The 23,777-nt window shown below is 38.6% G+C and overlaps 2 protein-coding genes and 1 long non-coding RNA gene across 3 annotated transcripts in view; 2 read left to right on the plus strand and 1 right to left on the minus strand.

Moving 5' to 3' along the window:
- LOC116693191 (uncharacterized) overlaps nt 1–12,166 on the minus strand; it is a 20,273-nt gene extending 8,107 nt beyond the window's left edge. The window contains exons 1-2 of the long non-coding RNA XR_004332863.1: nt 12,156–12,166; nt 46–51 (exon numbers count right to left, since the gene is read on the minus strand). This is a non-coding gene — a long non-coding RNA (uncharacterized LOC116693191). The remainder of the gene's footprint in view (nt 1–45; nt 52–12,155) is intronic.
- LOC116693190 (tumor necrosis factor receptor superfamily member 14) overlaps nt 1–23,777 on the plus strand; it is a 43,842-nt gene that overhangs the window by 11,962 nt on the left and 8,103 nt on the right. Inside the window, exon 7 of the mRNA XM_032521983.1 lies at nt 16,279–16,340. Coding sequence (XP_032377874.1) covers nt 16,279–16,340 — 62 coding nt within the window. The remainder of the gene's footprint in view (nt 1–16,278; nt 16,341–23,777) is intronic.
- Nucleotides 14,624–22,727, plus strand: LOC116693189 (tumor necrosis factor receptor superfamily member 5). Its single transcript, XM_032521982.1, has 6 exons — nt 14,624–14,690; nt 14,829–14,842; nt 21,519–21,660; nt 22,142–22,232; nt 22,334–22,494; nt 22,604–22,727. Exons 1-6 carry the CDS (start codon nt 14,639–14,641, stop codon nt 22,714–22,716), a joined length of 573 nt encoding a protein of 190 aa, XP_032377873.1. The 5' UTR covers nt 14,624–14,638; the 3' UTR covers nt 22,717–22,727.

Consider the following 23,777-nt stretch of genomic DNA (forward strand, 5'->3'; position numbering starts at 1 on the left):
TTTGGGAAACCCTTTTTTTTATGACAGGAGGGGGCTCAAACAGACTTTTGACTTCCGATTTTACACCATCAAAAAAACTTGAAAAGCTTTTTTTTTTTTCCCCCCCAAGCTAATATATATTTATAAGTTACTTTTTTCTGTCCTTATTGAACTCTATATCGCTTATTTTCGTTTTTGCCATAACTCACTCTCCTCATTTCCCCACGTTCCTCATGTTTTTAGGATCTAAAAAAAGGGTTTTTCCCCCATGTCAAAAAGCAATCGAGACCAACTGGGGCAAACCTGACTAACTTTTCTTACACTTTAAGGGCCTGGGCCCCTGGCAGACGGGAAAAAGGGCAGGAGGGGTAGACAGGGCCCAACATCTGGGGGCAGAGACAGAATATGATTTTTTGGAAATTTTAAACAGATTCCAAACCCCCGGGAAATAGGTTTAATTTAACCTTGTTTTGTGGGGAATTTTTTTCATAAAAATAAATCATAAATAATAAGTCCTAAAATACCAGCAAGTGTTTTTTTTATTTGTAAGTGGGTGGTGAATGTGATAGCCACTCCAATGGCGGGTTGGACCTTGTGCAGGGGAGGACGGGGGGGTTGATGCTAGGAGGAAGTATGGCGTACTGTGAAGGTTCACCATACTTGCTTCCAGTGAATATTTCCTCCCTGCAAGGTGAAAAGAAGAGATGGTGGTTTGTCTACATCACTTGGCCATTTGCGGGTATTTTCGGGCACTTTTTACTTTACTTTATTTTAACTTTCACATTTGATGGATTTCCTCATAGGGATCTTTAAGAGCATGTCTTCTTTCTCCTTCTAAATTCCACAACACAACGTCTACGAAATTCACAGACGGTTTCAGTCTGAGGGCCTGCCGGTGGCACAGTGGTGAGCACTGTAGCCGCACAGAGAAAGAACTTGTAGGTTTGGATCTGTGCAGAGATTGCTATTCTCTCTGTGTACGCGTGGGTTTACTCCGGGTCCTCTCCGGTTCCCTCCCACATTAAAAAGCAAAGTTTAGGTAATTATTGCATACATTTGGATGATATAATCATAACAATAAAAAATCCAAGAAAAATAATTTTTTGCTTTGTTTTGTCTTTTATTTTATTATTTTACTTTCAACAGGGGCAATTCAAAGTGCTTTACTCAGAATCAGTTTAAAAAATAAAAACAGAAAAAAACACAGAATAAAAATTACCGTGGGAGTATAAGAAATTAAAAATTAAAGGAATGAACATTCATTTAAAGAACAAAGAACGGCACATCAAAAAGAAAGGTCTTCATCCTTGATTAAAAAACTGAGAGTAGCAGATCTGCAGGTTTCTGGAGTTTGTTCCAGATCTGAGGAGCATAGAAACTGAACGTCTGTTCTTCTAGGCTGAATCTGAAGATGTTGATATACTGAGCTTATTAACTTTAAAAATTTAAATTCATTTCATATAAGAAGGGACAATGCAAATGAATAAAAAGGCATGATAATACAGTACATGGGTTTAAGATGCCATAATTGGCTAAAGGGCTATTTTTCTTCTGTAGTCCCATTGCATCGATGTTAAAAGGCTTTATAAAATACAAGCTATACAATAATTAACTTTAGACTGGAATGATGAGGTGTTTGGGTTCATTTCTTTAAGGTCTCTACCACAAAGGATCATTAGGGCTCGACCTGGAGGGGTTGTCTTCACATACTGCACAGATGTCCACTTGGACTGAGTAAACTGGGTGGTAGTAGCTCAGTCCTGAGGTAGATGGGTTGGGAACTAGAGGTTCAAGTCCAAAATACAGAATGTGGATTGGTAGCTGGATAGGTTCCCTTGAGCAAGGCGCTGAACCCCCAACTGCCCTGACTCTGACATCTCTCCATCAGTGTGTATAGCATGTACAGGTCCTGAGTGTTGGTGTAATTCAGGTCAGTATTTAATGTCACTACCAGAGTGAAAATAGTGAATTTCCCCACATGGGATAAATAAAGGCATTAGAAAAAATAAAGACAAAAAGATGGAATAATTTAATATTCTGCCACTAATTATGACACCAGTTCAGGTCATGTTGTTGGATGAAATCAAACCATTTTAAAACTGAGCACTCCTGACCTCTAGTGATTAAAGTCAGTGTAACATGCTGTCATACAACACACCTAATACATGTTTTAACTCACTCAGGGCATGAAGGACTGGCTCAAAATAAAAAATTATGTGTCCAGATTATTGTGAAGGGATGAAATAACCACCATTAAAATATTTACAAGTTTGACTCCATTATTAAGCAGTTACAGTGGGGTCACACATCCTGACGGCTGCTACTTGTCATATGTGGTGACCTCTGAGGTACTGGCTCTGTGATGACTCAAAATAAAAATATGTGTCCAGATTATTGTGAAGGGATGGAATAACTAATTTTGACTCCTTTATTTATCATCCTTTATTTATCATTTCAGACATTTGTCAGTGGAGAGTGGCCAGACTCCCTGTTCTAATGAACTGTTCCAGAGTCAGGTAGGACCAGGCTGTGGTGATAACAGTCTCATAGAATCAGCAACTTGTTGAACACAATGTCAAATGAATGTAGAGTGATTTACATCCTTAACCTGTTTTGTATCTCTGCCTCTAATTAGCAACTTGTCAAACACAACGCTCAACTGACTACAGAGGGATTTGTACCTGTAAATGCATATTGTGCGTCTAGTTTGGATCTCATATATCATCATTTGTAAATCAACTAAGTATTTTTTAAATTACATAAATGTGTAAATCTTCTATTTGTGTGGATACTTTTGTGAATGTGATGATCTCATACTCTCCAGTAGATGGCGGTAATTTCTTCTTCCCTCTTTTTCTTCTCATTGTAGTCTTCTTTTAGTTTCATTTGGTAGCTTATTCTTTTATTCTCTATTTAGAGCAAAGAGTTATTTCTTACAATGTTCTGCTTTCTCCTTGGTATTACCTAATGATCACAGAGACTTTAATGTAAGAACTTGCTAATATTGGGTAACAGGCAAAAGAGAAGGAAGCAACCATTTCACAGTGTGAAAACTACAGACCCCAGTCTGTGCATGCAATGCACCGTTAAAACCCAACACAATAGTCTGTGTAAATATAAAGAATTTAACTGTGTTAAATCTTTAGACACAAACCATTGTGAGTCAGGAACTCCAGTTCTCTTACTGGTTTAATTTAGGAATGCAGGAAATGAGTTGACTTCCTGTTGACCTCCACAGCTCCGTGTCGCACCAACATAGTGATCTTATTAACAGACTCAACCACTCAGTCAGATAAGTTACTGGTTACGGAGGTGGGGGGGGGGCTGAGCATGTATCAAGGGTCAGACTGTTAATAAGTAACCAAATAAACAGAAAGGGAACTCAAGTTCAGTTGTGTAATAAAGATGCGTGGGTACAACAAACAGAGAGTGACCTTTAACTAAAGCAAATTTAGATAAATAAAGGTTTAAAGTCAGACCAACTCAAACATAATAAGTTAGGTTAAATAGTAAAATGTTCTTGAAAGGTGTCCTTTGGAATTAGTTGTTCAATTAACTTTCAACTTTCATTTTCACTCTGTGTGTGTGTGTGTGTGTGTGTGTGTGGTGTGTGTGTGTGTGTGTGTGTGTGTGTGTGTGTGTGTGTCCTCAGCTGACTTGCATTTTTTTCTTATCTGTGTTGTCTAATGAAACATGTGCATGTTTGTGTATGTTCAGCCTATTTTCTCAGCGTGTCTATCTGATTCTGTGGTTCCACACACCAACGGATGTTCAGTAAAACCTTTTCCACTGAGCAGATCAGACACTCACCGTGTTCTTTCTGGACTTCTTGATTCCCATTCTTCATGAAATATGTTTTTAGACAAACAAAACAAAAGAAGTGTCTTGGCTGGGGCTAACAAGGGCCACAGAAAGTTATTAACAGTTAAACATAATACACAAACCACTGACTGGAGCTGCAGTATTAAAGTCCCGCCCACGTAGTGCCTGACCAATCACAAGTCAATCCTGATGTTACACCCCAGTTCAAATAACTAATAAAAACCAAACTTATCAGGACAATTAACTCTTGAACAAACATCAGAACTACTGTAGCCTACCTACAAGTACAGAAACCATATTGGTTATATATACAGTCTATGGTTATGACCTACACTGACCCCTGATATAAAGATGCAACAATAAGATCATCAATAAGATTTATGGTTTTTAAATGACGGTTTCTTCTCTGGGCTGGAGGATAGCCAACATCCGCATGTTTCCCTCACCTGAAATGAAAAAGATAAATACTGATCGGCTTCTTAATAAAGTCACAGAGCTCTGTGTGCAAAATATGCAAACAGAGTATATCATATAAGTGATAAAAGCCACACAAGTTGACTTACTGTCATGATGTCAGCATATCTCTGGTTATGACACTATAAAGACTCAATGATCCAGCTAGGTGAATACCAGAGAACACTAATGTATATTGTTACAAGTCCAGACAGGTACAGAGTCTCTGTTTTTCTTCCTCCCTCCTGTTTGGGGTTATTAAGCGTGACTGGTTTCCACCTACGCCTTCCAGTAATTCTACTCTGTTTCCTCAGGCTTGGAGCTGGTTTTTATGGTTCAGGACTACAAATAAAAGGATCACCTGGAGGACTCTTATCCTGACTGAGCCTGTTTCAGTGAGGAAACATGAGTCTGGGTGTCCTTTGCTCTTTAGACGCACAGTCAACGTTTGTCTAGAGACACTAGGAGTTTTAGTCAGTGTCTCCTCTGTACTTCTGTTTTTTTTCATCAGAAAAGCAACTTAAGTCTTTTCCTTTTTGTTTGTTAATGCTTGTTTTTAGTTTTTAGAGGAAAGGATTACTCAGGCCTATTTTATATTTCTTCGACAAGACCACCTTGTCCCCCCTCCCCCACATGTTGAGAACATTTTGGTTTACCATTTTGGTATGAGATGACCTGAAAATAAATGCTTTCACTTTTCCTCTAGGCTTCTTCAAATGCATTGTTCTTTCGGTAATTGTCTCCATTTGTCTCCCAAAAAAAGGGGATGTATGAATGCATCATGTGCAGATTTAGGAACAATGAACAATCTGTTCTCAAGAGCTGTCTTCATGTCCAGAGGGAGACTTCAGCTTACAGAATGAGTGCTTTCACAATAAAACCTGAGAAAAGCTTTAAAAACCGTTTAAAGTACTTTACATTAATGCCTAAAAAGAAGGATTTGCCAATAATAAAACATGTATAATTTGGCATATTTGAAACTGTAGAGGCTACAAATAGCTAATGAAGTGAAAATAAAACCAGTGAGAACATTGTTCAGTAGAAACATCATCTCTAGGAACGCTTTCTTTACTCGCTTGAGGCAAAAAGACACAAAGACACAAAGACCCACTGCCTCCACCCGCACCAACACACTCACTCAGCTTTATTTGGGAAAACACACATCATTACATCAAAACAGGAGATCAGCTCAAACGCTATGAGGAAGTTGGGGTCAAATCATAAGATTTTTTAAATTATGAATGGTGTATTAAAAATGAAGTGGTTAGAGTTGTGTTTCTCTTTACATATAAATATAAATATAAGGTGGTTTTAATCTTTACCGTCTCTAGTGTTCATTAAATTAGGAAGCATTTACTTTCTGTTCAAATGTGATTATGAAATATCTGAACGGCCTGCTAAACTATCTGCCTTTCACCAACAAGTCCTTTTATACTGGAAATCATTAATAAACATAATGTCTGCCTTCATAATGTGCCACTGTGGAATTTAGAGTTTTATAGAAAATCTATCTATCTAAATTCAGGACAGGATGGAGACACAAAAATGGTCAATTGTGCATCTGATGGATGAAAATGGTAATACATTATATATTATATTATATATAACTTGGAGAGATGGTGACACAAAACACAAAACATATTCAGTTAATCCAAAATAGATGGACATTTGAGTTTCCGGTTGATTTGAACGTGCTTTCCATTGACATTGTATATACAAGGAGTGTATTTTATGGGAATCGAACAAAATAAAGACAATTTCTGAGCAAGAGCAACTTGGGAGTTGTTTGCATGCAGTGTTGTGTGGTCACGTGTTGATCTGGCTGCCTCCTGGTCTTAACAGATGCTGTGTCGTATGAGTTGGTATTGAGTCATGCCCAGCAGCTCATTATATGATGTTATGGCGCGCTGTGTTAGACACCTGCGGTTTATGTATTTTCTCTCAAAGGCAGCCACGGGTTCGATTCCTAGCTTTCATTTTTTTTTTACTATTAAAAGGGCTAAATACTTTTCTACGTGACATGTGTTTCTTACAGGCTCTGAAGAGAATAGGTGTATTTAATAAAACGTATTCTAGACATATACAGGAAGAGCAACGCTGTGTTACTGTTGTCCTTAACAGTCACGTGCCAAACGCGACTGACAAGTTTCCTTAGACTAGACTCCATAGACAAATCAGAGAGGTAACGTACACGTCGTTATGTTTTACATTTTAATGACAACTTAACAAAAAGGCATTCACGCGGACAGCTACGTATTCTCCTCCCGTTTTCAACAGCTGTCGTCACTACGACAACAACAGACGCTTTAGGCTGACGGTCGCCAGTTAACATGGACTCTCGTTATACCGGTGTGGCGTTGTTGTTGTCTATGAAACAGGAAGATATGAAGCTTTTTAACAGGTGTAGTATCAGGGGTGATGTTAATCAGAGGAGCATTAAGAGTTTTTGACCCCAAATCTACACACTGCAACTCTCACGCTGCTGATGCTGAAATGTCTGGTGATGGATCTTGATGGACACATGGATTCCTGCACGTTATGAAGATCTTGTGATTAATAAATCACCGATGACTGCTGGAGTCTGTAGTTTCACAAGAGGATACTGACCGGTGTCAGGTAAAGAGAGCGCGTCACTTCACTAGTTAGAGACTGTTTAAGTCGGAATAGCAGCTCTTCACTGTATATATATAACAATATACTGTATAGGCCTATATACTGTATATAATATATACATACATATATAATATTATATATCCACATATATTATATATATATATTATATATATAATATATATATATATATAATATATAATATATTATAAACCTGATTCCAAAAAAGTTGGGACACTGTACAAATTGTGAATAAAACAGAATGCAAGGATGTGGAAGTTTCAAATTTCAATATATTTTTCATAATACAACATAGATGACAATCAATGTGAAACTAAGAAATGTATCATTTTAATTGAAAAATAAGTTGACTTCAAATTTCATGCATTTCAACACATCTCAAAAAAGTTGGGACAAGGCCATGTTTACCGCTGTGTGACATCCCCTCTTCTTTTTACAACAGTCTGCAAACGTCTGGGGACGGAGGAGACAAGTTGCTCAAGTTTAAAACAGGAATGTTGTCCCATTCTTGTCTAATACAGGCTTAGGGTCATGGTCATGTTGAAAGATCTGGACTGCAGGCGGCCAGTTCAGTCCCCGGATCCTTCTTCTACGCAGCCATGATGGTGTAATTGATGCAGTTTGTGGTCTGGCATTGTCATGTTGGAAAATGCGAGGTCTTCCCCGAAAGAGACGACATCTGGATGGGAGCATATGCTGTTCTAGAACTTGGATATACCTTTCAGCATTGATGGTGCCTTTCCAGATGTGTAAGCTGCCCCTGCCACACACACTCATGCAACCCCAGACCATCAGAGATACAGGCTTCTGAACTAAGCGCTGTAACAACTCTGGTTGTCCTTGTCCTCTTCAGTCCGGATGACAAGAAGTCCCAGTTTTTTTAAAACAAACTTCAAACTTTGATTTGTCTGACCACAGAACAGTTTTCCACTTTGCCACAGTCCATTTTAAATGAGCCTTGGCCCAGAGAAGACTCCTGTGATTCTGGATCCTGTTTAGATATGGCTTCTATTTGGACCTATAGAGTTTTAGCCAGCAACGGCGAATGGCACCGTGGTTATAATAATAATAATAATATATATATAATAATAATTTTGACTTAAATAGCGCCTTTCACAACCCAAGGACCTTAACAACGGGGGTGGGGGGTGGGGGGGTTAAGAGGTGGCCAGGAGATGTTCACCGACCATGTTTTCTGGAAGTATTCCTGACCCCATCTTGAGACTTCCATTACAGTAGCATTCCTGTATGTCATGTTTCCCAAACTTAGGGTCGGACCAAGATGGTCGCAGACCCGTTTTATTGGGTCGCCAATTGGCAGAGTAAATGCATATCAATCTGATGGGAATGACTCCACTGGTCTGTTCATCTCAGATGCTGTGGGGGGGGGGGGTTCTCTCTCTCTCTCTCTCTCTTCTCTTATCCTAGGAGGGGATGCGAACATGAATTGAGAAAGGGGTGAGACGCAGAAAGGAGAATAGAGACCTTTTCCATAGAGATGGTTTCCACTTATTATTCCACTTTTTTTGTATTATTCATAATTCCCATTCTCCCATCTCACTTATTATTTATTTATTTATTCATCATTCTCATTTCCATAACATAACTGTTCATATGTTCATATTGTAATATAATAACTTAATACTACTTATCCCAGTATCCTTTGCACTATGCTCCACATTTAAATAATTGTATTGATCTCTTCATTGCACTCATGCCTCTATATTGTTTTTGTTTAGAGTATGTATATTTGTGTGTATATTAGTGTGTAAATTTATGTTTTGGTTGTTTTGTGTGTGTAAGCACAGTGTGAGTAAGGATGCTCCAAAGAAAAAATATCTCCTATGTGTGCCCTCTGGTCCTCATACCTGGCAAATAAAGCTGATTCTGATTCTGATGTTGTGTGGCTGACAGTTACGTTTAGAAGTCAGGAGACTTCTCAACTAAATCTGATCAGATCACGGATCATCTCCAGTGTGTTGTTAAAAAAATCAGCAACAGATTGCATGTAGAGCGCTTTTTAACCACTACTCTGTCCATAATTAAAACAACTGGAGACTGTGTAACCTGTGCAATCGGCTGGAAACTGTCCACTTTTCGCAGCTTTTTGTCCCCGCCCCCCCCCCCCCCCCCCCCCGTGCTGCCGCCTGCTCTCGTCTACTTTACAGGCGAGGCGCAGTCACGAACGAGCCTAATGTTAACAAAGCACGAGACATATTTGAAAAACCACAAGGAACAGTAAATGAGACCATATTGGACCACTAAGGAACACAGGTGAGTCTCGATATTGTCTAAAAGACATTACTCCATCCCTTGTGATCAGCTGTTGTTGAACTTTTTTTTTAGTTGTTGTTTAACTAGTTACTGCTAATATGTTCTGGTTACCAGGCTACAGCAAGGGAAACTGAAAGTGTATTAGTCCTTTAGAAGTAGATTAGTCCTTTAGAAGTAATTAGTCCTTAGAAGTGTATTAGTCCTTTAGAAGTAGACTAGTCCTTTAGAAGTAGATTAGTCCTTTAGAAGTAGACTAGTCCTTTAGAAGTAGATTAGACCTTTAGAATAGATTAGTCCTTTAGAAGTAGACTAGTCCTTTAGAAGTAGACTAGTCCTTTAGAAGTAGATTAGTCCTTTAGAAGTAGATTATTCCTTTAGAAGTAGATTAGTCCTTTAGAAGTAGATTAGTTCTTTAGAAGTAGACTAGTCCTTTAGAAGTAGATTAGTCCTTTAGAAGTAGATTAGTCCTTAGAAGTAGACTAGTCCTTTAGAAGTAGACTAGTCCTTTAGAAGTAGATTAGTCCTTTAGAAGTAACTAGTCCTTTAGAAGTAGATTAGTCCTTTAGAAGTAGATTAGTCCTTTAGAAGTAGATTAGTCCTTTAGAAGCGGGTCTATCTCGTTACATTAAATGCAAAGATACACCTGGAACAACAAACAGAAGAATGAATCCGCTTCAGCTGCAGAAATCATGAATTATTAAAAATTACGTCGACATTTAGTCCGTATGGTAGGTTACACAAAATGGCCACGTACGTCCTCGAGCGGGAGCCAGAGACATGTCTACTGTAATGAAGGAAAAGTATTGCTTAATAAGCCTATATGGCTGGATCCTATCAGTTGGATTGTTGTCAAATTGATTCAGGAATATCCAATGCCAGGGGACTGTATTACGTGTGGAACTATTGAACCCGAACGCAGACAACACGGAGACAAAAATGACAGTTTAACAGCAGCGCTGTAAACTCTCAGGCATTGGCCGTGAGACACACGCATTTGACTGGTTTCACACGTTCAGAGATGGGAGGAGTTATATTTGAATGTGCACAAAGTTGTAAACATGAGCAAAAATCTGAAGAAACATCAGAGCTATACTATACTATATACACGATACTGCAACGTTGGGCCACTACAGTGCTTCTCTAACCTCTGTACATCTCTAAATGTAACTGTAAATAATTCATTCAGTGTTTCATAAATGAACAAATAGTCTTTATTTTCCCAAAAAAGTAATACAGTAAGTGGGGCACAGAGGACGAGGGTCAAACATTACTGAGCCTTGGCACAAAGGTTAAAGAATTAGAATTAATTCTAAAGGATTAGAATTTATGCAACTCAGTTGTTCTCATTCTTTAGAATTTCAGTGGTCTTAGTTGATCCCTCAACATTAATTTAACTTTGGGTCCCTGGTCCCTACACCAGGGACCCCTGGACCTGTTCACCGCAGACCCAAATCTTCTCAGCTGTTGCTGACATATGCTACTGTCTCTTCATGTGGCTCATTATGTTTGGCCCATTGTCTGGGTCAGTTTTTATATCATAAGAAGTTAATACAATGTGTAATCAAGTGATGACTGATTTACATTAATGTAAATGCTAAATGCCCTATTACCTGTTGATACTACGACAATGCTAAGGCTCTTAACCCTACAGTCCAGGGACATGGCATCTCCAGGTGATTTTAATACACAAATAAAGCCTTTTGGAGCGTTTTGAGATCAGAATAAATGTATTAAATATGAACTAACCAGTGTGCAAGAAGCTGGTCAGGTGCTCCCTCTAGTGTTACACAGGGGCAACATCTGCCCCAGATCAGCTGGAGACCAGAGCCCTGTAGCCCTCCATGGTCATGACATCAAGCAAGTGTCCTTTCTTAAATATCTAGGAGTGTATATAGATAATGACCTGAGTTGGTGCTCACCATAGACTTTATATATATTGAATATTAACGGTCTATGGTGCACACATGTAACAAGTGTCTGTGCTAGAACTCATCAGCGTCTCCACTTTTCCACAGACTGAGAGTGTTGGGGGTCTGTAAAAAATATCATGTTAATCATCTTTAGAGCAACAATAGAGTAAATTCTCCGGCATGGTATTACCAGCTGGTTTGGAAATTTGACAGTAAGGCAAAAATGATGGGAACACCTGCACCTTTCAACCTGCAGGAGCTTTTTGATCAGGCAACAATCAGGCCAGCTAAGACCATTCTGTCTGGTATCACTCACCTTTTGTTTTCACAGTTTGAGCTGTTGAACTCAGGAAAGAGGTACAGGGTCCTCTGTGTAAATATAACAGGTGTCCAGTGGGGCTGGAAAGTTTGGGAACCCCAGGTAAAAATTTGTATTACTGTGCCTAAAGAAGCCAAGAAAAGATGGAAAAATCTTCAAAAGGCATCAAATGACAGATTAGACAGTTGTATAATTGTCACAAAAAGTTAGATTTTATTTCCATCATTTACACTATCAAAATAACAGAAAAATTAAAAATGGCATCTGCAGAAGTTTGGGCCCCCTGCAGAGTTTATAGCATCCAGTGCCCCCTTTGGGGTGGCTGTGGCTCAGTGGTAGAGCGTTTGTCTGCCAATTGGAAGGTTGGTGGTTCAATCCCTGGCCCTACAGTCCCATGTCGAAGTGTCCTTGGGCAAGACACTGAACCCCGAATTGCCACCGGTGCTGCACCATTGGAGTATGAATATGTGTGTATGTGTATCTGATGAGCGGGTGGCACCTTGTATGGGAGCCTCGGCCACAGTGTGTGTGAATGGTTCCTGTATGATGTAAAAGCGCTTTGAGTAGTTGTTAAAACTAGAAAAGCGCTATATAAATACAGCACATTTACATTTGGAAAGCTGAGACCTGACAGTGTCATCTGTCACCCACATCATCATCTGGAAGGACCAGGTGATGTCAAGCTTAAGGTTTTAAATGCCCAGACTCATCTGACCTTGCTCCAACAATCAGCACCATGGCTTCTTCTGAGCAGTTGTCTAGAAAACTCAAACTGAAAATAGTTGACGCTCACAAAGCAGGACAAGGCTGTAAGAAGATAGCAAAGCGTTTTCAGATGCCAAAATCCCCTGTTTGGAATGTAATCAAGAAATGGCCGTCATCAGGAACAGTGGAAGTTAAAGCAAGACCCGGGAGACCAAGAAAAATATCAGACCAAACAGCTCGCAGGATTGTGAGAAAAGCAAGTCCAAACCCACGTTTGACTGCACGATCCATCCAGAAAGACCTGCCAGGCACTGGAGTTCCACTATAAAGAGATACTTGTATAAATATGGTCTTCATTCATTCATTCATTCAATGAAAAGCTGAAGTTAAAGAGACGATAGCTTCTACAAATGGATAATGAGCCTAATCACACCTCAAAATCCACGTGGATTACATCAAGAGGGCTAAACTGAAGGTTTTGCCATGGCCTTCACAATCTCCTGACCTCAACATAATTGAAAATCTGTAGATCGACCTTAAAAGAGCAGTGCGTGACAGACAGCCCAGAAGTCTCAAAAAACTGGAAGACTTTTGAAAGGAAGAATGGGTGAACATAGCTCAAACCAAGGGAATTTTAAAAACCTTGGGCTGGCTACAAAATTTTTTCCAAGTGGGTAAAAAGTCATTTGTAAACCCGCTATTTTCCACTCTTTTATAACCCCCTTGTTTACGTATTTTTTTTTTAATTGTTTTAAGCCCGTGCTTGTTGTTTTGTGTCCGTTTAACGCTTGCCGCAATTTTACCCCCATGGGCCAAAAAAAAATTCCCCCTTAGGGGGATTAATAAAGAAAAATTTGGGCTTTAAAAATTTAAAAAAACCTTTTTTAACTGACTCTTCTGTTTTTTTGAAAATTTTTCCCCCCCGTTTCTCCTCCCTCTTTGGGCTGTCTCCATCAGAAAAGAGCTGCAAAGTTTCAAGAACCCCTACTACACATGATCCAAAATGAACTAGACTAGGGAAAGAATCACGCCTTTAAATATCGCTTTAATAACGGAAAATTTTTCGTGGGGAAACCCAAATCGTGATCGGATTAAAAAATTATTAACTGGGGGCAGCCCCATCCCGCCGGGGGCCCGTGGGGGAGGAAAAGATGGGGAAGACCCTTTTGGGTTTTGCCTGTTTAGAAACGACCATATTAGTTTTTGGGGTTTTTGCGCCCTTTTAACCGGGGTTTGGGGCAGGGGGCTTATACACCGTCCCCTACACACCTAAAACCCCCTATTTTTTTTTTTTTTTTTATGTTTAAAACTGTTTTTAAACCCCTTTTGTTGGTGAAAACGTACACAAAAAAACCCTTATTTGGGGAATTTTTTTTAAATTTTCCCCCCCTGAAAAAAAACCTTCCCCCGCCCTTTCCCCATCTTCCAAAATTCCCTCTCCCACGTTTTTTGGAGTGTAAACCGCTAATGGTTGGGCTTCTTTTTGTTTTAGATTTGGGTTTCCCGTTTTTGGGTTTTACGTCTCGCTTCCCCCCTAATCTAGTGGGAAAAAAGGGGGAGATGAAATTCAGCCCAAAAAAACTGGGTTTTGCCGTGGGACATAATTTAAAAAAAACTTTGGGAATTTCCCCATTTTTGGTAAATAAACCATTACGCAAACCTTTTTGACTCATACTCATGTCTTTCTTTCTTTCTTTCCACCCCTTGGTTGCAGCTGTAAGCGGTCCCAAAAAAGTGCTGTCCTGAGGGACTAAACACTGAGATTCATAAACCACTGACGCATTCAAGTTGCACAAATATTATTCCTTTTCTTCCCCCCGTAACATACAATTAACACTGCAGTTACTGTAATGACAGCACAACTTCATGCATTTCTTTCACATCAATAGCATCAGATTTACTGTGTTCACTCAAAAGAATCACTGCACATGGGGAGCACTTTTAATGACCTTTTGAACATGTTAAAAGGCTAAAACCCCATTTAAAACTTCCCCATTAAAACCTGTTTGGTGCTAACGCTAGCAGAGGATACACGGTGTAGCAGCACCATTGGGTTTTGTTTTTCTCCTCTACTGACAACCTCCACATTTAACAACAAGCTACTGTTAATCGACCGGAATTCCCCTTTAACGTGCGTCAGAAATTTTGACAGATTCTATCAAGTTCATTTCAACAGCTCCTATCATGAATTTGAATTTGCAGTATGTTTGTATGTTTTAACCCGTCCCTTTTCCCCCACAGATACTTGTGCTGCGTGTCCTCAAGACACACCCTCACATTCGTAGATCAGAGATCTGAACGGGGCTCAATGTTTGTCCTATGTGTTCTGCTGGGAAGATCTGATTGAATTCCTCTACACCATGGAGGGGCCAAACACCTGCCCCCACACTGCCATGACCAGAGCTGCTTTACACAGCAAAGTATCCCTTTCTTTAGAAACATTTATTACATGAACAGGTTGGTTTTTCTTTTCAAAAGGAAGTCGATTAGAAAAATTGCACCGAGTTTAAAAGTACTTCCTGTCTGGATTTTATGAGGAACATTCATGGATCATCCTACAGGCTCACAGAATGTTTTCCCGTGCCGCTGTGATGCAGGTAACCTCTGATTATGTTTCACAATTATTGTAATAAGATATGAAACTGAAGATTTATTTTTGAGCATGTAGCTCTCTAGTAGATTAGACAAAATTAAAGTGAAGTATCTTCTTATGTAATCTCTCTATGTGTCGACAGGTTCTGGTTTAAAGGTGAAGACGCCATGTACGACTACCTCAAATACACTCTGTGAACCCCTGGAGGGATTCTACTGTACGGACTCTTCAAAAAACGGCTGTGGGGCAGCAGAGAAACACAGCAGCTGTCAACCAGGACAACATATCAGCCTAAAAGGTTAGTTTATTGAGTTTACTTCATGGTTATAGGTATGGCTTTATTTTAAATGAGAACACCAAAGTTAAGTGATAATGACCTGATGAACTTAAAGGCCCCATCTTGTAAAACAAGTGAGATGCCATGTCGTTTTTAATTATTAAGGTGGGGGTGTATAAATATGAGTAAAGCATTTTAAAAAAACACTCAATCCACAGAGAAATGCACACAGCCCGGATTCAGAAACTGTGTCTTTAAAAATCTGTATGGTTGTGATGTCACAGCTATTAGAGGAAAAGTCCCTCCTTTTCCGGTTTGTCAATTTAAAAGACAATTTTGCTTTCCTTTCCAACTTTGCCTCTCTATTGAAAGAGTGCTGTTACAGTCATTCCCCGGCTGAAATAAATATATGAGTATAATCAAACTGTATGATATTGAATAGGATATGATGTGATATCTTCCTCCAGTTGTTTGATGATCACCTATCACATGACTGACACGCTGTACTTAGATTCCTTTGTCAACATCATAACCGCCTCATGACAACATCAGCTGATGAAGGCCATGAGATGTGTTGTGTGACCTTTAAAGATAATACGTGTGACCATGAATTCTGCCCGTTTCTAGGAATATCTGTTTTGTGTTAATCCTTGTGAATGTTTTTTTGTCTTTCCCTTTTCTTCTGTTTTAATCTCCATGAGTGATGGTCTTTCCTGTGTTGCTGCTGTCTTCTTTATGTCTTCTTGTTTTGTGTTTTTAATATGCTTTTGTAAAATGTATTTTATGACTGACTTGACATCTTGGAACAACTGAGCAAGTCGTTCTCTTAACATTCTGGCCAAAGTTGAAAATTAGCCCACTGGCTAATATTTCCACAAATGTTAATGAATGTGCAAAATTATACACATAAATTAATGTGTGAAGTTATATTTTGGGAGTTGAAACAAAAAATGCATTTTTTTTTAAACTGTCTGCTTCAAAAATCTCAACAATCAAATACAGTTTTTTTTTAATTCACTGAAGAGAAAGACAGGTCTCAACAGATTAGATAAAAATATATAACACTTTGATTCCCTCACAATATGTATAAAGAAATATACAGTATATGATTTATATTTGTACAGGAACAGCATTACAGAACACTGAGTGCTCTGACTGCAGCGATGGAACATTTTCTGATGGGACATTATTTCCATCGTGTCAGCCACACACACAGTAAGTGAAGCTTCAGATCAGACATGGACACACCTGAACTCTTAGAGCAGCAGCATGGTTCCTACACATGTTCCTGTCTAAATGTCCTCTATCATTCCAGATGTGAGGCATTGAATCTTCAGCTGATAAAACCAGGAAATGCTTCAACGGATGCTGAATGTGGAGAACAAGGTTCAGGGTTCAGTTCAGGAACCGTGATTGGCCTCGTTTTTGGGCTAGTGGTCTGTTTAGTCCCACTTGCAATAGCTCTGTTTATTGTCAAAAAGAAGAAAGACACAGGTATGATTGGCATTTAGACGATTAGAACATTTATGTTTTGATACATAATAATTGTCAGATCATTATGTTGATTGAGGTGTGTTTTCATTGGTAATGTTTTATTACAGGAAGAAAAACGATTAAAGACAATCCCCAACAGGTATGTTCTTTACTGTTATTACTCAGTCTGTTTTACTATAGTACAGTAGAACCTAGAAATGATTTTATACGTTGTAATTAAATGATATCACTCTTTAATCAGTGCTTTAAAAGAATAAACATCCACCTAAAGAAGAAGAACAGCTGCAGGTAAGACAGTAGTAAATTCTTCATTTAAATGTTCATGTCTTTACCGATGTATAAAATGTTTCTGTTTAAACTCAGTGTATTTCTCTCCTCAGGTGTGGCTGTGGGAAAAACACAGAGACAGTCAACCTGACACTGCTGAGGAAAGGTCCAGGTTCAATGAAATCCAGTTGGATGCTGGCACGTTGTAAGTTGTACATAAATGAAGGTGAATTTTGGACTCTGTGCTCCAAAGGGAGCCCTGTCATTACAAGCCCCAGATCACACAGACATCATGTGTCTGAAGGCAGGTATCGTCAGAGAGGAAACACCTGGCCCCTGCAGCCTCTTGTCTCTACTGAAGCCACTCCAGACCAAGCTTCTGTCAGGACGGCTCTGCTCAACGCTCGCTCCCTTACCAACAAGACATTTCTTCTTCTTTTTACTGAAACCTGGCAGAGGAATACCGAGTATGCGTCCATCAATGAACTTTGTCCTGCAGACTGTATCTTCATCAGGACACCGAGGCTGTCAGGGCGTGATGATGGTCTGGCAGGGATTTTTAGAAATAGCTTTAACTGTTGGTTGGTTAGCACAGAGACTGGTCACTCAATTGTAATTAATGTGACTCGGAAAAAAGTAAAATCCCACATTCTGCTCTTGCTACTAACGTTTTGGTCCCTCTGGACTTTACTCTCCAGAGGGACCGAAACGTTAGTAAAAAGAGCAGAATGTGGGATTTTTCTTTTTTCCAGAGTGCTTTTTTCCAAGTTTGTGATATTTTCTACTGCTCCTATACAGAATTGTTGTTTTACGTGTAAATAGTTTATACGAATAAACTCAATATGACTAAAATTGGTCAAAGCCTTTTTGCTGTATTTTGATTTACCAAACTCACGGCCCACCTGGTCTTTTCCCGTCTAATTTTAATGAGTTTTTGTCCCGAGTTATAAAGTTGGACGTAGTTTTAATTATTAGCGATTTTCATCGGCTTTAAAAAGTCAGCGTGTATGTTACGCAAAGTCATGAAATCATGTTGCTTCTAAGGCTGAATCTGAATTAGTTGATATTACTGAGCTGTTTAACTTAATACAACATGTTTCTGGACCCACACAATTAATTCATTTTATATAAGAAGGGGACACTGCAAATGAGTAAAAAGGCATGATAATACAGTACATGGGTTAAAGATGCCATAATTGGCTAAAGGTCTATTTTTCTTCTGTAGTCCCATTGCATCGATGTTAAAAGGGCTTTATAAAACACAAGCTATGCAATAACTAACTTTAGACTGGAATGATGAGGTGTTTGGGTTTATCTATTTTGGGTTGGTCTAATACAACACTATTGTCAATGTTGATAGTCAATACATGGACTTATCCCACAGTATATGGAAATGAGCTTGGTTGCTTTGGGTGACGCAATATATTACAACTGCTAATTTGTATAATTGAAAATAAAGATGCAAGTATTTTGACAAATGACTGTTGCCAACATTTTAGGCCTCTGTCATCTTGTCTGCTTTCTGTGTCAGAGGAAGATGTTCCGATTTGTCTAGTACTGGAACCCAGAAGCAGACCAGGAAAGGTAAGTTGTAATAACAAGGTGAGTATTTATTTGTAGTATGAATATGGAAGCGAGTAAGGCAGTGGGTGAAATAGGGAAGCTGGAGGGTTTGTACAGATCTGAGAATGCAACTGTGAAGGTAGGCGTGAGTTTCTATGCCTCCAGACAAAACCCTATATTTAGTACATATAAATAATATGAGCCAACTTATAATTTGGGGGTTTAGGATGCAAATGAGTGTTTGTCCCGTGATTTATAAAGCAGTATATACAACTAATATAAACAGATAATATAAACTCTATTGCAAATGGCTGTAGTGCAACTTAACATTAAACCACAATAGACCAACAAACATGACAACTATTTCAAAAGATCTTAAATTAGTAAGGATACTTGCGTTGGGCCTTGAGCACAGGGTGCAAAATGGGGCCTGTCAAGGCCAACTGGAGGAAAACTCGGTTGTTAAACTGGGCGGAACTAATGAGCCCGACCAGGTTTCGACCGGGGCTTTAAAAAGAAGACATTGGAAGTAAAGAGGAACACAAGTTGACAAACGGCAAACAGAAAGAGTGGAGCATTGTTTGCCTCACGCTTGAGAAAGTTATTTCAAGCTACACAGTCAAATCCTAGTGGAGAAGTGGTATCACCTCCTGGATAGCCAAACAATCCTTGGTCCAATACAGTGAGAAAGCTACTGCTATCAGGCATTCTTTGCAAATAGGATTGGAGAGATAACAGCATAAGCATTCAGGACTGGTGGTGGATTCCTGGTCCGCAAAACATTGCTCATGTCATCACCAGAGTTGAGGGCTCAGAGTGGCAAATGGACCATAGTCGTTGATCACTGCATAATCTGCAGGAAAACAAAGCAAAGAAATGCCAACAAACAATGAGTGATCTTCCATCTGAAGAGACTGAACCTGCTGCTCCTTTCAAGTTTACAGTAATATTTTATTCTTTTTACAGTTTGGTTTGAAGTGTCATATATATATATATATATTTTTAATGTGTTGTTTTTTGTTATTTGAACATGAACAAAGACCAAAAAACTAGACACTACTTTTTTGTAAAAGGTCACAAACAAAACTTTGGAAACCACTGGTTTAATTTGCAGTGACCAGTCAATAGACAGATCCCCAGTGAAGGGTGAAAGACCTGTGGCTCCTCATTTCAAGCTCCTCGTGGAAGCCTCCTATTTTCTCACACCTTGGCTCCTCTGTGACATCAACACCCTCGGTTGATTTCCTGCTCATGGGCCTCATTCAGTTTATTTGATTATTTATTATCCTTTGTTTGAACTTTGTACAGAAGTGAGGTGTGAAATGCATTTAGCGAGGTATCAAAAGTATCAAAGTCCAGCGTTGTTGCTCACTAAAGAAAATCAACAGCTCAAGCTGCACTGAAGCAGGTCGCTGCAACACAAATCTAGCAGTGTTAACAGGTTTCTCATCTAATCATTTCATCTCTAGTCTTCTTTTTGTTTCCAGATGGTGTTCCTGTATCGGATTCTACGTCTCGCTTCCTCCCAAATCTGAGTGAGATGTTTTCAGCCCATAGAAACTGGGATCCTGCCGTATACAATGATGTTAAGAAAACATCTGAGAGTTGCCCTATTGCTGGTAAAATAATCTTATTACAGCAAGCTGTTATTATAATTCAATCGTCATATTGCTCCTCTCAAACATTTCTTTCTTTGTAACCCTTTTCACTTTACAATCATCTTCGTCAAGCTGTGTTTATGTAAAATAAACACAACTTGACGAAGAAAACAAGGTGCAGTCAGCTTTCTATCAGAGTTCATTTCAACCGTTTCTATCATGTATTTAATTTGAAGAATGTTCACATTTGAAACTTCCCAAACTTTCTTACTTCACAGATACTTGTGATAAGTATCTTCAGAGGACAAACTCTCACATGTCCGACAGAGTATCAGATTGGGAATCAATGCTGCCAGATGTGTCCTGCTGGTAAGATCTGATTGAATGTTAAAGGAATATATCTTCCTATACTTAACAGAATTAACCACTAGGTGCAGACCAGTAGAGTCAGTCTTCACAAGTGAAATGTATCGGTGAAGGTCTTGCATCTGACTGAAGTTTTATAGTGTATATATAGTATTTTAACAGTGAAAGAACATTTCTTTCAAAATAAGAAGTAAAGAGAGTGACACTGTAGTAGGCAGTATTACATGTCACTTTGCATACCAACATGTGCTTTAAACTCAAGAATATATATTTTATTTAAATAGAAACATATTCTATTAATTGGAATTAAATTGTTGGTTTTCTTTTCAACAGGTAGTCGAGTTGAAAAAGATTGCACAGAGTTCAAACAGACGTCCTGTGTGCCTTGCACGGATGGAACATTTATGACCCATCCTACTCATTTAAGGAGTTGTTTAATCTGTTCAAGCTGCTATGCAGGTAGAATTCTGTTATTATTTTTTAATCATGACTAAACCTAGATTTAAAGGTAGTAAGTAGGCTTCTAAAAACTGGTGATTGGTTTGACGATGTCATTGTGAAGATGCAGAAAATCATAAATAGTTTCTTGCATTGCAGAATTACAGACTGTACATAGAAACAAAGACCTCATGAGTTATAAAATACTGCAAGATCACTTAAAGGTGCACTATGAGTTCCTGCATGGTCACTTTTGTTGACGCTCCAAGTACATTTAAAACAGAGCAAGCTCACCCCTCCTCCCATAAGTTTGTAACTGTCATGACTAACTGACTAACTGTCACCACCACCAACCCCCAACCATCTCTTTGGTGATTGGCTGGAACCTGGTTTGTTGTATTTTGGTGCACAGCCTGTGCCCCTAGTGTTTGTTTGACGTTAACGACCCCTGTGTTGTCTCCCGAGACAGGGTTTTTTCACGGTGTATTCAAGGGGTGGCTAGCGGATCAAGGAGAGATGCCAATGATTTGAGACAAAAATGAAATCAAACTGAAACCATGCAGGAACTCATAGTGCACCTTTAAGACTATTTTGTGTCATAAAACCCTTTCTCCACGTAGGTAAAGACAATCTACATTGTGGCAAGTTTTATCTTTTGCAGTTAAGATATTAGCTGTTAATAACAACTTAGATTTTGGTGTACTCTGTATTTTCCTCCGTTTTTCTCAGTGGCCCTTTTTTAACATGTACGTATCTCTAATAGATTAGACAAAATAAAAGTTGAATATGTATTTACTCTCTATATGTGTTGACAGAGTTTGGTTTAAAGCTGAAGACGCCATGTACGACTACCTCAGATACAGTCTGTGAACCACTGGAGGGATTCTACTGCACGTACCCTATAGAGGACAACTGTGTAGTAGCAGAGAAACACAGCAGCTGTCAACCAGGACAATATATTAGCCAAAAAGGTTAGTTTTCTTGTGCTAACTTTGAGATAAAAGGTATAAAGTTTTAAATGAGAACACCAAAATTCGAACTTTCATTTTTGGAAGCTACAAATTAACTAAACTGTTACTATAACATACAAGAACATCCTCACTTATAGCAGCACAAATGTTACGACGTATGTATCTTTAAATATCTGAGCGCCCAGGGACAATGCATAGCAATGGCTATATAACAGTAGTATATTGAACACTAGTTTATTTAGAAATCGGGTATGATTTCTCCGTTCCAGTTATTACAAATCCCATTTTGTGCTGTTTTAGAACTCACAATACCTCGAAGAATGCTATGAGTCCTTTTTCCTGAAATGTAAAGAAGCGTTTGGATGTACTTTACTGTCTGCTTTAGAAACCTTAACAATCAAAAAGTTTTTTTAAATCCACTGAAAGTCTGATGAAATGTATTGATGTCATACTGTATAATGATATGTATTTGTTTTTGTAGGAACAGCTGTCAGGGACACTGAGTGCTCTGACTGCAGCGATGGAACATTTTCTGATGGGACATTATTTCCATCGTGTCAGCCACACACACAGTAAGTGAAGCTTCAGATCAGACATGGACACACCTGAACTCTTAGAGCAGCAGCATGGTTTCTACACATGTTCCTGTCTAAATGTCCCTCTATCATTCCAGATGTGAGGCATTGAATCTTCAGCTGATAAAACCAGGAAATGCTTCATCGGATGCTGAATGTGGAGAACCAGGTTCAAGAGCTAGGATTGGCATCACTGTGGTGCTTGTGATCTGTTTAGTCATCATAATAGCTCTGTGTTTCAAGAAGAAGAAAGACACAGGTATGATTGGCATTAAGACAATTAAAACATTTCTGTTTTTGATACATAATATAATTGTCAGATCATTATGTTGATTGAGGTGTTTTTCATTGGTAATGTTTTATTACAGGAAGAAAAAGGAATGCAGAAAATCCCCAACAGGTATGTTCTTTACTGTTATTACTCAGTCTGTGTTACTATAGTACAGTAGAATATAGAAATGATTTTATACGTAGTAATTAAATGATATCACTCTTTTATCAGTGCTTCAGAAATAATAAGCATTCAACTGAAGAAGAAGAACAGCTGCAGGTAAGATAGTAGTGAATTCTTCATTCAAATGTTCATGTCTTTACCGATGTATAAAATGTTTGAACTCATTTTATGTCTCTCCTCAGGGCGTGGCAGTGGTAAATGAACCCAGAGACGGTTTGTTGGACACTGCAGAGGAAAGATCAAAACGCTTCATTCAGTCACTGGAAAAGAAATCTGTGTAGACCTCTGCTTTCACACAGTAGTCTTGCAATAACCACATTATCTAAAATCCATAACTCGTCTTACTTCACCACCTGTAAAACAATATCTGCAGCACATTGTTTGAATGCTAGCACACACTTTTCAAAACTGTGAAATTTTTTTTTGAAAACTCAATGGTGGAACATTCTGAAGTAAACATATTGAAATATGTAGAAAATGGTATAACCTTTGGTGTAAATTTAAAGCTAAAATCTCAGTTTTTACTGTTTTAACGTCATACAGGATCATACTGTGCATTCTGGGAGAAAATAACATTGCAGCACTACCTGCAAATGTTACAGACTACAGGTATTTACTGTTAATACCAATGCATCTTGGGAAAATGAAGGAAAAGGCAGGAATGACACTGCAGCCAGTTCATTACTGTGTACTCAAATAATACAGTAAGACACGGCGTTTACAGTAAAATACCTTAACATTTAAAACCGTATGCTTTAGTTTACTAGCAAAGCTGCAGTGAAAAGTGTTACAGTCTAGAACATTTACAATAAAACTAAGTCAATTTGATTTTTCTGTGGCTTTTTCACAAATGTTTTAAGAAATTAAACAAACAGATTTTCATTATAGATCACCGCTGAAAACCCAAAAGAAAAATAATTCAGTTTGAGTTGTTTTGGTCAAAGGAGTTTACGTTGGGACATGTATGAAGTGTTTTGGTGGTGGGAGTGACTTTTGGAGGAGCGATTCATTGTCTGTCCTGTCACATTTTTGTTAATGCCAACTGTATGAAGAGGTTTTGTTTTTTTTAGTGGCTTCAGTGTTGACAT

Source organism: Etheostoma spectabile, chromosome 7 (assembly GCF_008692095.1).
Source record: "Etheostoma spectabile isolate EspeVRDwgs_2016 chromosome 7, UIUC_Espe_1.0, whole genome shotgun sequence".
NCBI lineage: Eukaryota > Metazoa > Chordata > Actinopteri > Perciformes > Percidae > Etheostoma > Etheostoma spectabile.